The sequence below is a fragment of the Epinephelus lanceolatus genome, chromosome 20 (assembly GCF_041903045.1).
Source record: "Epinephelus lanceolatus isolate andai-2023 chromosome 20, ASM4190304v1, whole genome shotgun sequence".
Lineage (NCBI taxonomy): Eukaryota > Metazoa > Chordata > Actinopteri > Perciformes > Serranidae > Epinephelus > Epinephelus lanceolatus.
The window spans coordinates 20071491-20084646 of record NC_135753.1 but is presented as its reverse complement, the minus strand read 5'-3'; the positions used below and the strand labels follow the sequence as shown (position 1 = coordinate 20084646).

Below are 13156 nucleotides of genomic sequence, written 5' to 3'. Positions count from 1 at the left end.
CTATTTTCCTATCTGACAAACATATTATTATCATGATTACATTAATACAATAGCTGACCATATGTAGCCTATTTTCTCATGCAGGTAGTAGGGGCAGAGTGAGAGAGGACAGGCAGGAAGCGGCGTGGGCAGCCTCCTTGTGTCACCGCCTGCGTCAGACCAGACGCCAGGAGGGAGTTTTCCACTGACGAAAAAGGCTGCGCTTCTCGGCAGTCTGCTACAGACAAGGGAAGCGCTTCAGCTGGTACGGAGCCCCGTACGGCGGAGAGACACAGACAATAGCACCGAGAGCTGTCTATATGCGGGGAGAAAGCGCTGCTTATTTATTCGTGCCATTTGCTCTGGATTACTCCCACCGTTTACCCCATCGGCTGTTTTATCCAAGGCTATTTTGTCACTAATGGTGATCGGATACTTGAATTGGTGGTGAGTAGACACAGAATGGAGCTGCTGGCTCACTGAGCACCGTATTTTGTGTGTTTCACCTCAGCTGAGGAGGGACGCCAAATAGTTTGAATGTTCTTTCTTTTGTGTCTGAGTCATTTAAATGCCATCTGTGTGAGAATATGTAGTTAGAGGCTGATCTTTACGGTATGTTGGCTGGATTTCCTTTTAAACACACTTCACATTTAGTCCTTTAACTTGACGCTTTATTGTAAATATTGACACGGTTGGCTGCCTGCTGGAGTGAATTTTAACTAACGGTGGTGTTTCATTGCTGGTTTACACACAGGTGATCATAATGTGATTGAAATAATTTATTGATCCGGGCGAGATTCCGACAATCCGCTTCATTCAGTTGATTGATTAATATATCGATCGCTGATTAATCGGGCTTTTGGAAACTTCACACCTCACACCCGGAGTGTTTTTTACTCCACGTTAGAGTGTGTGGATTCATTTCTGTGAACTGTTGATGAGGTCGGCTTTGTGTATTCAGCCCGTGCGGAGTTGTTCTTGTTCACCTCAGCGGTGCTGGTGCGCCTCTTGTAACTCGAGCGACTCCTGAAGGCACTACATCTGAGCACACACAGCTGACAGGGCTGCTGTCATTAGAATTAGCATTAATCATGAGGAATGATCGGGTCATCGGGGGAGAGACAGAGGCAGCACATGCCCCGGCCACACGACGCGTGCACCATCTCCTGATTTATTTATTTTTTAATCCATGTGCCAATTATCAGTTTTACGCACCGAGCCAGGTGTGGATATGGGAATGCTGTGCGCGTTCATTGTTTGAATAATTCCCCATAACAGGACATGGATATTTCCTGGTAATAATTGTGACGCATAAATGTTTGTGGTGATTCAATCTCCAGGAAAAAAGAAAACAGCGAGCTCTGTTTGTTTATTTACGCGGTGATTATTCCAATCAGAAGCTGTTTCAGTAATGCATTATTCAGAAATGACACCACACTCCGGGGCTCTTATTTTTATAGAGCCAGACTCTGTTTTTGATAGAGCGACTGAATCAATTTAATCGTCTCTAGCGCGACCTCACCCGGATCTTTTTTGGAATCATGTTTTCTGGAATTAGGCTACAGAGAGCTGAATGATCCTTTGTTTACAGAGAGGGAATATAGCACTTGATGCTGTGCATTTCATGTGGCATTCATTTCCCAGGAATGTGCAGTGATGCTGGATAACTCTTTATTTTTACATGTGTTCTGTAATTTTAAGTTTTACTCACATTTTATAGTAAAAAATAATCATATGTTACCAGTTTGTTGCCATAAACTTAAATGACAGGAGGCAAGAATGTGCAATATTTGGAGGAATTTCAGCCATGGTAATTAGCACCCATACCTCCTGACTCCCTCATCTCCATCATATGATCCTGTACTCAGCTAACCTTGTGGTGCCTGCAGCTGTCAGCATAGATGATCTGGATGGCCACTTCCTGTGCACTGCAGTGTACGTTTCACAACCTCAGGAAGCTCGCACACACTTTTAGTATCTGTCTCCCCAGCTGGGAGAGGCAGCAGCAGTGGTAGTGCAGGGTTCAGACAAGGTTGTCTGTGCCTGCTTCATTTTGGTCACGCAGGATGGCCCCCTAGCTTTTGTGCCTGGAGACGTGAGAGGGGACGAGGAAGGAGGAGGAGGAGGAGGGGGGTAGCAGGGAGTCTGCTGACGGTCTCCCACACAGCAGTCAGTGGAGAGCTCCCATCTGCTTTGTCCTCTCCCAGCATTCCACACTGCAAGTGTCCCAGACTGGAGCACGACCCCTGAACCCGCAACCACCTCCTCCCTTCCTCCACACACACCCAAAGCTGTGTGTTTGCTGTTATGCAAAGGAATTCTTTTCTTGAGGTTTTTTTTAACACAGTGCAGTTTCTGTCTGATCAATGCAAATCAATGTGAGAGAGAGGGAAAAAAACAGCTGCATATTTCTCTCTGCAAACTTTCCTCAAGAATGACTGCACTAAGAAATCAGCCCTGTTTTTGGTTTACAATGTGAGTAAACGAACCCAAATCAGTAACAGCGCACAGTCTGTCTCCTGCAGGCATCACCTGGCTTTTCAAGTTTGGCCCGCATAACAGATTAATGACAGCTGAGGGCATGTGAGGTCCACGTGCAAGCTAATACCCTGTCAGGTGTGGCCAGGAGAGGAAGCTTGCTCGGCTGCCTTGTGGGAGTAGGACTTTCCAGTGGTTAGCAGTAGAAAACACATCTGGGTTAGATAGAGCCTGTGTTCTTCTCCCACTATTACAGCAAGAGTGGCGCTGCCAGACTGGAATTCCTGTGGCCTGGAGACATGACATTATTTATTTGTTTTGTACAATCCTCCCTCCTTCTTCCCACTACCTCTCCTTTTTGGAATCAGAGTGTGCACGGGTCGGGGCAGAGGAACAGAATGTTTCTGTGGCACAGTCATGGAGAGCTTTGGGGTTTCGGTGAGAACAACAGGCTCATAGAGGAGAAAACAGGAGCTCTCCCTGCTTTGTTCCAGCAGGTGGAGCGCTTCTGAGGAACAGCTGAGCTTAAGAAATGAGCCAGTGTTTCCCCAGCTGTGCCGACTGCTGGAATCCAGCCCGCTGTCACCTTGATGGCCCTGATCAATTACTCCCCCCCTTTTCTCTCAGTGACAGAGCTGGAAGTGAGAGGTGCAATACCATGAAGCCTGAAGGGGGGGAGCGGCCTGCCCAGGCATGCTTCCACACATGCAGGAAGACTCCCAGGTTCATCATTATCACATTTTATGAGCACTCAGCTCAGTCAGTCAGTCATTCAGACACTGCACAGGGTTGTCAGTGTGCCATGTAAATGCTCTCGGCTGGCTAAGTTTAGTGCGACTCGTCGCTACCACCCACACTGTTATCAGCTGCAAGAGGGCTGGACAGGCAGTGCGAGGGGGCAAAGTCAACTGTGACTTGTCCTGTTTGGCTGCGGGGCAGACAGGGTCAGTTTAAACAGGCTGCTGGGTGACGTCTCCACACATGGAGGGATTCATATAGACAGGCTTTTGAGATTTTCCTGGACACACAAATGTCATTCTGTCCTTTCTGGTTTTTGTGCTTCTTATTGCATCTCTTGTAAAGTAAAAGCCTTTTGTCAACTGTTCTCTCGTGCACTTGGTAAAGTAAACATGAAGGTAGGGACTGTTCCTAAAATCCTCTTTCTTATTACCTTAAATGAAATGATAAGCAGTGGTAGTAGCTTATTTATTACTGAATGTTCTGTGACTAATTAAACCCTGTTGGATGAGTTTAAGATTCCTTAACAAGAACGCGAGGAGCTGTCTGCAGATAAAATAGGAATGAATTGGGAATCTGAATTCATATTAACAGCCTGTAGCTGCATGTATCAAGATAATCTTATTCGACTGACATAGTTATGCGTCTGACTTGAGCTGTGTAGTGCTTCTGGTGACAAATCTCCTCGCCAGAGATTTATCTTCCCAACTCTGTGACAACTGGCTGGGGAGCACCTCAGCGGATGCGTCCTTTATCTGCCTGCCTGTGTGCGGTTGATGGAATGACAGTGATGCATAATTTAGTGTGCGTTGAAAACATGCTGTGCTCCCTCTCTGGCTCGGCTGTCCGATCACATCCATTCTCCGTTTTAGAGCAGACATTCACAGGCGCTGCTTTCTTGAGGAGCTGGCTCTGAATTCTTCTCTTTCATCTTTGTTCTTTTTTTTTTTTCCCTCTCCCTTTCCCTCCACCCTTTTGCAAATGAGTCATTGCACGATTGTTGTCTTTTTACCCCCGGTCCCTTGTTCCATCGGCTCTCCCTGCTCTGTTGGCCTTGTTCTGTGGGTGCAGCGGCTGAGCAGGCTGAGAAGCTCCAGATTGACTACAAGCCGTCCCCTTGCCAGGATTAACCTCTCGCCATTGTTTCTGCCCGTTGAACAGGATTAACAAATCAATGTGTCAGGTAGACTGCAGTCAAGAGACAATGACCCAGTTCTGACACCACTGCCCCCCCACCTCTCTCCCTCTCCTCCCCCTTCTGCCTCACTGCAGCTTTTAATTAAAAAGACTTTGCTTAGCTGGCGCTATGCACTCCCTTGAGGATGCCTCACAGCTTTGTTTTCATTTTTTTCTTACAGGGAATTGGGGGTGGGAGTGATGGCAAAAATGTAAGGTGAACCCATGTGTGCTCCAGAGATGTATGCTGTGGTGTGGCATTCACGACACACTTGTTGTCTGATGAGTGGATGCACGAGCAACAGATGCTGCACCCAGGTGTTTCTAAATTGTTTCAAGGCAAATCCCATGATGTGGTGGTATTAGGAGCTGGGAAAGGCATTTGGAGATTAGTTCCTGCATGAGTAAGTTGATGGATGGGGAAAGGGGCGACTTTGATTGGGTGAAACACGCTGAGGTGGCCACAACGTAAAGGATGGCTTTTTGTTTGTTGCAGAGACAGTAGGAGCCAGCTTGACCTATTGCAAGGTGATTCATTCATCATATGTGCACTGGGGACAACAATATCTGACTGCAGCAATAACAACAACCCCCCATACTGCTGCAAAGCTGCCCCGACTGCCCATACGAAGGTGTCAGCCTCTTGCCCTTGACTCTGACTTCTCTTTTATCCTTGTCAAAAGGCAGGACCGGTTTTGCATAATTGCTCCCTGTTGCATGCTGAAAATGACGCCCTCCTTGCATACCTGCTTAGGCTTTTTTTCTTCTGTCTCTGATTGCTGACGCTTGCATAACATCCTGATAAGACAAACCAGGCATGCAGGTCGCACACATGGAGTTAAAGTTCCTGTAAAGCCATTGGAGGATCTCTGGGTGTGACGTATCCTGTCTTAGCTGTCCTCTAAGGAGTAGCGGTGACAAATTAGCCTGTTGGCAGCACAGCTTGGTGTCTGGGTGTCTGAGCCCGGTTCAGCCTAATAATTGACATGTTTGGGACATAAATCTAACCAGTTTAAAGATTCCCAATCTGCAGTTCTCCCCTTGAAATCAATCAAGCCAAAAAAAGCAGCAGAAAGTGCAAAGATTACATTCTGTTATAAATGTTTAGACGAAATTACAGGTATCACAGAGCAAATATTTGAACAAACAAAGTTAAAAATAACTTAAAATCAAAGTGCATAAATAACATGTTTGAACTGCAGCAGCTGTAAGTGATTTGGCTGCGATTCCCGAGACAGTAAACAGTTTGATGGCGAAATGATCTCTTAAAGGGTAAAGTAAAAGCCTCCTTTCCCCATTCCACATCATCGTAGGGAGTGTCTGCGCTGGAGTTGAGCCCAGTCATGTCTTCCCTCTCCCCTCACTTCCTTCCCCCCTTCTCCACTCCTCCGTCCCTCCTTGTTTAAGTTAGCACGAGCTGCGGCCCCCGGACTGCGCTGATGACCTGTCTTGTCTCGCAGCCGCCTCTCGCTTCCCAGAAGTTGTGAAGAAGATCGTCTGTTGTTTGTCAGAGCTGCGTGACGCGTTTACGTCCCATAACCATAAAACACACCAGCAGTAAACCTTCCTGCTCGTCCAACACGTTAATTTCTCATGTCAGTGGTTCTGTTCTGTTTTTTCTTCCTGGAAGAGAAGACAGGAGGTTGATTCGGTTGAGCTATGAGAGCATTTTTCATTGACTGAAATAATGTTTGAAGATCTCAACAAGGCTCGTACATGGAAGAGGTTCACTGATATTGGGCAATGTTTGTGAAGATTAGAGGGTAAATGGCGTTCTCTGTCTTCATGATCATCTTTTTTCTCCTTGTCTCTGTCTGCCTTTCCGTCTGTCTCCCAGAAAGGATTGATTGTTTTTATCGCTGAACCAGCAGCCCCTCTCATGGGAGCTCTGACAGAACACAAGCAGGAGCTGCATAGCAAAACATCTTGACTATGCATAGCTGTACATATTTACTGTGAGGGCCATGCGAACACATTAAACAGGACAAGTGGCAATTTGCCCTGGCTTCGGCTCACATATTTGATAGTGACAGCTGCCTAAAGGGAATGAATGAAATTAAACGTCTACGGCTGGATGATTTGGTCACCTCTGTGCTCGGTCTTTCTCTCTAATCAATGCATTTGCTGAGCTGATGGGATTTGGAAGAGGGTGAAGGGTCCAGTAATTGTTGACTTATGCGAATAGGCCTGATTGATTGCTTCCTGTGCTGTGGCTAACTTCCACTCTCAGCTGAGTGCAGCATGAGATTGGGATGCACACGGTCTCACATGGCCGAGCGCAGGACTTGAACCAATAAAGGCCTGTGTGTGTGCACAATAGCTTCCATGCAACATACAGAGCCTGTTTATTCATTGGCTGTACTAGATGCTGCACATTCATAAGACAGAACTTCAAAGCTGTTAAAATAAGTGTGAATAATTTGCTAACAGCCCCTCTCTCTGCTTCTTCCTGCAGATTGTTCGCACTGTCGCCATGAGTGGGCTTCTCAAGAGGAAGTTTGACGAGGTGGATGAGGACCCATGCTACTCCTCACCCTCCTCCCTCTCCTCTGCCTGCTCAGGCTGGGACTCGGAGGGGGAGAGCTGCTACTCGGACACCCTGGATTCCACTCCCAGCAACCCCAGCTCCCCGGCAACACATTTCAACAGTGAGTGTCCTCTTCCAGCGATGATAAATCATAGAAAGAGCTGATGGTACATGCTTTTTAATGCGTTCTCTCGCCTTGTCTTTACTGCTCCGCGGAGGCTCTGATAACAAACCCATAAAGAACGGGGAAGAGTTAAGGAATTTAGGCAGCTGGCAGCCCATGAAACACTTCACAGAAATGATTTCAGACTTCTGCAATGAATACCCCTTTTGATTTTATGCCCTAAAGCTGCAAAATGGCTAATCGCATTATGCAGTGGCTGCTCACCTTGGCTCTGCCTCCCCACCTTCTTCTCCGAGCATTTCAGACAGACAGAGCCTCACCATTCCTCGGGAGATGTGGGTTGAGCAGCTTCAGGGTGTTGCTGTCTGGACTTGGGTGCGTCTGCTGGCCTTTAGGGGACCGGTCAGGCTGGAGAGGGATTGTAGGGGGGAGAAGGGCAAACAGTTGTAAGGTTTCCAGGATGGCGGGGCAGGGAGCCAGGAGGAGAAGCATGGCAGGTTGCCAAGGCTGGGAACACACAGAGCCTTGTCTGAAGCCCGGGCGTGCACCCAGCACAGGTGCTGAAAGAGGCTGGGTGAAGGGATACAAAAAAGGAGGGGGGGTTGGACAATCAAGAAAAGAAGGCACGCAGACACATCTAGAGGAGCAGATTGTGCAAACCATTATAATCCGGTGTTTGTGTTGGACAGAAAGTTGCTTGCCATTGTGAAGTGAAGAGGGGAAAACAGCCAGCAAAGCTATCCCATTTAGAGGCAGCGGAGAAGGTGTCATTTATCTCCTGCGGGTGTCATAAGCCTGACTGGATTTGATGGATGCGTAGCTCAAACTGGCAGTTTGTCTCATCTGTATTACCCCTAGCGGCAGATTTAGACAACATAGTGGGGCTATTGTCTGTACCTGCATTGGGGTAAAATGTTGCTTTTCTTCCTCTGAGCTTCAGTTATGGCACCAAGTGCACAGATTTTCCCGTTTGACTTCTGTGAGAGTAGTCGCTCAGGGTGTGTCTTCGAGAACGCTTCCCGGCTGAGAATATGGGAATCTACGAGGAATTCCCCACCACGTAATAAAGGTGTAATGCTCAACACATGTGGAGTATTAGCATCTTTTTCTGTTCACACATACTCACAAAAAAAGACTCTGGTGGCTTAGGCAGAGGAAAAAGTTGCCTGTCTCAGAGCGAGACTCAAAAGTCGTGTTGAATATTCCTGGGCGGAGGAAGTGGAATTTATAATAAAGCTTGAATAATTGTTCCCACATATGGTTCCACTTTGATTCCCATATGGTTTTATTGTATTTGTCTGGGGATGAAAAGGCGGCTGGTTGCTGTGGGTCCTGTGAATGTTTTTAACAGAGAGAGGACCTTTGACTCCTGTCAGTTACTGGGCCATTCGTGGGGATTGTCAGCTTGCAGGGAAACCAGGGTGGGCAGTTTTTTTTTTTATTCCTGTCCTGAGAGCTACACTTCCACCCTCCACCTCTTCCGGAAGCCCCGAGCATTTACTCACCCGTTTGTGATTCTGGTAGCTCTGCTTCCTCCGTTGTGTTGGCCACTACGGGGAAATTCCCGGGCTGGGTGGTTTTTGTCGCACAGCAGGACAAGAAACGAGGCTGAATAGATTCTCAGTAGTTTAGGTTTCACTTTACAGGATGTAAGTGTGTTGAACTCCTGTTAGCAGTGTCTTTTAATTGGGTACATGATAAGGGTTGGTTGAGGACTAGTGCAATGAATCAGAGGGGTGTCCTTTTACAGTCTGTTCAGCAGGCTCTATACACATCTCGAGACTTCATGTGGTGGGACATTATGCCATCTAGTGGCACATAAAAGATATAAAGGCAGTTCAAAGAAAATGCACCAATAACCTTCTGTTTGAATCTTGATGTATTCTAAATCCACTCTCTCTCTCTCTCCATCCACAGCAACATCCATCCTTAAGAAGTCCAAAAGAGCACGACGGGGCAATGTGACCTTTGACCAGGTGACGGTGTTCTTCTTCCCTCGGTGCCAAGGCTTCACTAGTGTTCCCAGTCGAGGAGGATGCACTCTGGGGATGATGCAGCGCCACAGCGTGCTCCGCACTTACACGCTTGCAGAGTTTGCTGTGGAGCAGCGGCTCCTACGCAGGGAGAAATTCCTCAACAGGCTCAGGGAGGAGAAGCTGGAGGCTCTCAAACTGAAGGTGAGCAAAGTTGCCCTGAAAGTGTTGTTGTAAAAAATCCCCAAATTCATACACAGACAGTCACTCATTTGATGCCTTTTGATCTGTCCAGCTGACCAAGAATGGAACCCAAGAGAACGAGGAAGCAGAGCGGCTAACGGTGGACGACATCCCCGAGCAGGACATTGACATCAGCGGAGCCAATTTGGACGAGGGCTCTTTCCTCCAACCTTACCCGCCTAAACGCCGCTACGCTCTGCTCAAAGCAGCAGGCGTGAAGAAGATCGACAAAGAGGAGAAGAGGCAGCTGCACGAGCTGAGGATCTCCAGGGAGAACTGCGGTTGCGACTGCCAGGGCTTCTGCGAGCCTGAGACGTGTAGCTGCAGCCTGGCTGGCATCAAATGTCAGGTGAGAACCGTAAAACCCTCCCCTAAACTGTGGTTCAACAAATCACAATACAACTGGGACATCTTATCTGTATTTCACAAGTAATTTAACTCCTTCCCTCTGCCTCCCACAGATGGATCATTCCTCTTTCCCATGCGGTTGTACCAAAGACGGCTGCGGGAACACAGAGGGTCGCATTGAGTTCAACTCCACCCGGGTACAGACGCATTACATCCACACTATCATGAAGCTGGAGCTGGAGAAGAGGCTGGAGGAGCAGTCGAGCACAGAGGAGGAGGAGGAAAACGCAACCACCTTACCAGCAGTGCCCTCCTTCCCCTTTAGTTCAGAACTGGCGGCAGCTGGAGAGAACAGTTGCAGCAGCGATATGACGGACTTATCGGACTCTTCAGGTCAGAGCGAGGACTCCGAGGCAGGCGAGGGCCCGTGCGAGCATCACACGCAGCTGGATGTGGACGAGAAAGGCCTGAGCCGCATTCTCAGCTTCAGTGACACAGAAAACGGCTCGAGGAGTAGCAGGGACAGCGGGGACTGTAAAGACATGTGCTGCCCTGATCAGCGGCAAGAACAACAGCAGCCATCTACGGAGGCTTTTAGCAGCTTTAGCATGGTGGACTTCGCTGATGAGAATGACAATATAGACGGCGCACTGTTGGACGATCACACAGACAATCAAACAGCCATCTCAGAACTTTTGGATGAGAACGCCAACCAAGGAAACGGCCTATTCCATAGCAGTAGTGTGCCACACACACCGTCCCCCACCATCGACCGCTCTGCGAGCTATAACATGGACCTGAGCCTCTCCTCAGAGTCAGACTTGGAATTCTTTGACGGTTTCCCCTGCTTGGGGCCCAGCTCGCTCTACAACTCCCTCAAGGAGTACGAACACATGGACAACTTTTTTCAGTTTCAGTTGCCTAGCTACCCCAGCCTCCCTCCGGCGAGCGACCCCGGGACGTGCCTCCTGGAGTCGCTGATTGGCCTTTCAGAATCTGTCCCAGAACCCCCCGCCACATTTACAGACAATCAGCTGTTGGAGGAAGCCATGAAATTGTCTGTGATGGAGTCTGTGAAAGTTTGACGAAACATGAAATCGTGTGGACTGTGCAAGAAGAAAAAAAAACAAAACAAAACGGGGGGTTTTGGAGGGGACCGAACATGCACATAAAAAAAGTCAAATTTTTTTGGAGGAAGCTGTGATTTCCCTCTTGCCTAATAAATGTTCAAATTCCAGACTTGCCTTCAAAACGTTAGCAAAGCAGTTTGGGATTATTGCTGTGTGAGATGGCAGCTAGTGTTAAAAGATACAAAATGGAGATCAATTTGACCAGGCCCATAGAAACCAATGATGGCTCTCAGTTCCTAAGAAAGCTCTTTTAACCAAACTAAGATCACCAACCATATGCTAAACAGGAATCAACCTTAACCGGGGCCAGGTTGGGAATCTCAACACAGCTGAATGTGCACCTCAGGGATTTTCTAGCTTTCTAGCTTTTGGAGGCAATGTATGGTGACCATTGCTGTGATGGCCTTCATATGAAACCCGAGTCGAATCACAACATAGTCCTGTTCATGTCCTCCCTTATTTGGGCTCGCACCCAGATGACTTGAGTAGGTAGGGTCCTCCCTGTGTTGAATCCTGAAGCTAGTGGACTCTTTCTCCTCAAGATCTCTCCCAAGGGTCTTACATGGTACAAAAAAATCCCTCTAAAAGCTCCTCGATCAGCACTTTATCTGTGAAAATAGTTATGTATGAATAGGCATTGTTGTGGTTGTAAGGGGTCGATTCAACAGTTCAACGCTAAATTATGGAGTTCCTTATTTATGAGCTGGGTAACTAGAAATAATGCTCATACCATTAAAAGCTGTAGCTTGTATTGTCTTTATTACTTTTGTTTTAAATTATTTCCTTTATGATTTTATTCTATTTATTTCAGATAAAGCCTTTCACTCAAGAAGCACTGTGGTTTGATATTTTCACCTGAAAGTGCAATCTTCCTTCCTTTTTTCCATATCACATTAAAACATTGTTATGGGAAACGGGACCACAAGTCCATCATAAAGTATTTAATATCTATTCTCATATACATTAACTTTTTTAAAATAACTTATTATGTCATCATTTCATTAGCTATTTAATTTAAGACGTTTTGGCAATAAAATGGGGTGTTGTGAAGTTTACTGGATGTGCCTGCTTATCAGGGGAGCCACGCCTGCCAATGGTGTGTGCGCAGTGCTTCCATTTAAGCTTTGGGACTGAAAACTGTGGAATCTCCCTAATCACTGAAACTAAATTATGGGTCTATTGTATCGCTGCCTATAATGTAACCATAGAAAAATACACTAATATTTTGTAACTAATTTATAGGTTGAAAAAAAAAGAATTCTAATCACTGACAAATTGAATATTTTATTAAGAAAGCAAAATGAATAATTTTCAATCTGGGACAACCTTTGTAATATATGAATTATAGAGAAATGTATACTTATGAAGGTTATCGCTCTCTAGCATTCTGAAGTATTTTTCATAGGCAGTCTTATGGTTAGATATCTTAGCGAAATGCCACTAAAACTAAGTAAATTGCAAAGATCAATTTGATTGTATTCTGAATTTCTTGGAAGTCTGTGACTTGGGTTACATTATGTTATAAATGACACATGTAAAGGGTTTTTGTGGATAAAAACTGCATATATTATACAATTTTTATCGCACACACAAACCCTGAGAATTGAAGAGTTGCCTCATTCATGACAGAACAAGACCTTTAAAGGTGATTCTGCTGTCACCTGCATGAACAGTTGAGGGCACTAGAGAGTTGATGTACATATCTCACCCTTTCTACAGCTGTTTCAACAGCCTTTCTGGACCCTTTAGAAATTATGCATGCAGGTCCTGTTTGTTAAAACTTGTTCTGATTAATTGTATACTTTGAAAAGTGCTGAGTGCACATCGGAAATGTATTATTCGCTTTTTGCCTTTTTGATTACTTTGAAATCCATCCGATATATGTTCTTACGCCATGAAGAGGGCACTGATTTTTGCAAGTTTGTTTCTCTTGTACAAAACATCAATTCTCATGAAGAAATGGCAACAGTGAGTGTTTATCAATGTAATGTATTACCGTACAGCTTTTTTTTTAAATTTATTTTCAAAGAACGTGTCTTACTTTTTGCCTTTTGTGTTGTACATATTTCTGCTTGAATGGTCCTGCAGAGCAAACAAAGCTGCTTTATTTTTTATTCACACTTTAACCTGCTGTACAAAAAAAACAGTTTCTTTCATCTAAGCCATTTTGACAGCCTGTCCCTCCAAACAATAATAAAAAAAACATTTTTTAAATGCTGTTGTTTGTCATATGGTGATTTGTTAAAGGGATCTTTACATATCAAACCTTAGTGAGGTCTTGGGATAAGCAGATATGCCTGCACAGGTGCTGTTTCTGATTTATCATATGCATATTTTACATAATCTTGGCGGTCACACTATTTGGATAGTCCGCCTCCAGATAGTTTATAGAGTATTTGCTAACTGTTTCGCTTTATTCTGCAGATATTTAACAGATTAC

At 45.9% G+C, this 13156-nt stretch overlaps 1 protein-coding gene across 1 annotated transcript; it reads left to right on the top strand.

Moving 5' to 3' along the window:
* Nucleotides 1–206: 206 nt before the first annotated feature.
* On the top strand, nt 207–12930 carry csrnp1b (cysteine-serine-rich nuclear protein 1b). The gene is made up of 5 exons (XM_033638914.2): nt 207–426; nt 6827–7019; nt 8940–9199; nt 9291–9587; nt 9700–12930. The coding sequence occupies exons 2-5, from the start codon at nt 6845–6847 to the stop codon at nt 10669–10671; spliced, it is 1704 nt and encodes a 567-aa protein (XP_033494805.1). The 5' UTR covers nt 207–426; nt 6827–6844; the 3' UTR covers nt 10672–12930.
* Nucleotides 12931–13156: the final 226 nt, after the last annotated feature.

What these genes read in the sequence shown, in the direction of transcription:
- csrnp1b (XM_033638914.2), top strand. Translation starts at nt 6,845, where the DNA reads ATGAGTGGGCTTCTCAAGAGGAAGTTTGACGAGGTGGATGAGGACCCA. An exon ending in TGGAGGCTCTCAAACTGAAG is followed by an intron (nt 9,200 to 9,290) that starts GTGAGCAAAGTT and finishes TGATCTGTCCAG; the next exon opens with CTGACCAAGAATGGAACCCA. An exon ending in TGGCTGGCATCAAATGTCAG is followed by an intron (nt 9,588 to 9,699) that starts GTGAGAACCGTA and finishes TGCCTCCCACAG; the next exon opens with ATGGATCATTCCTCTTTCCC.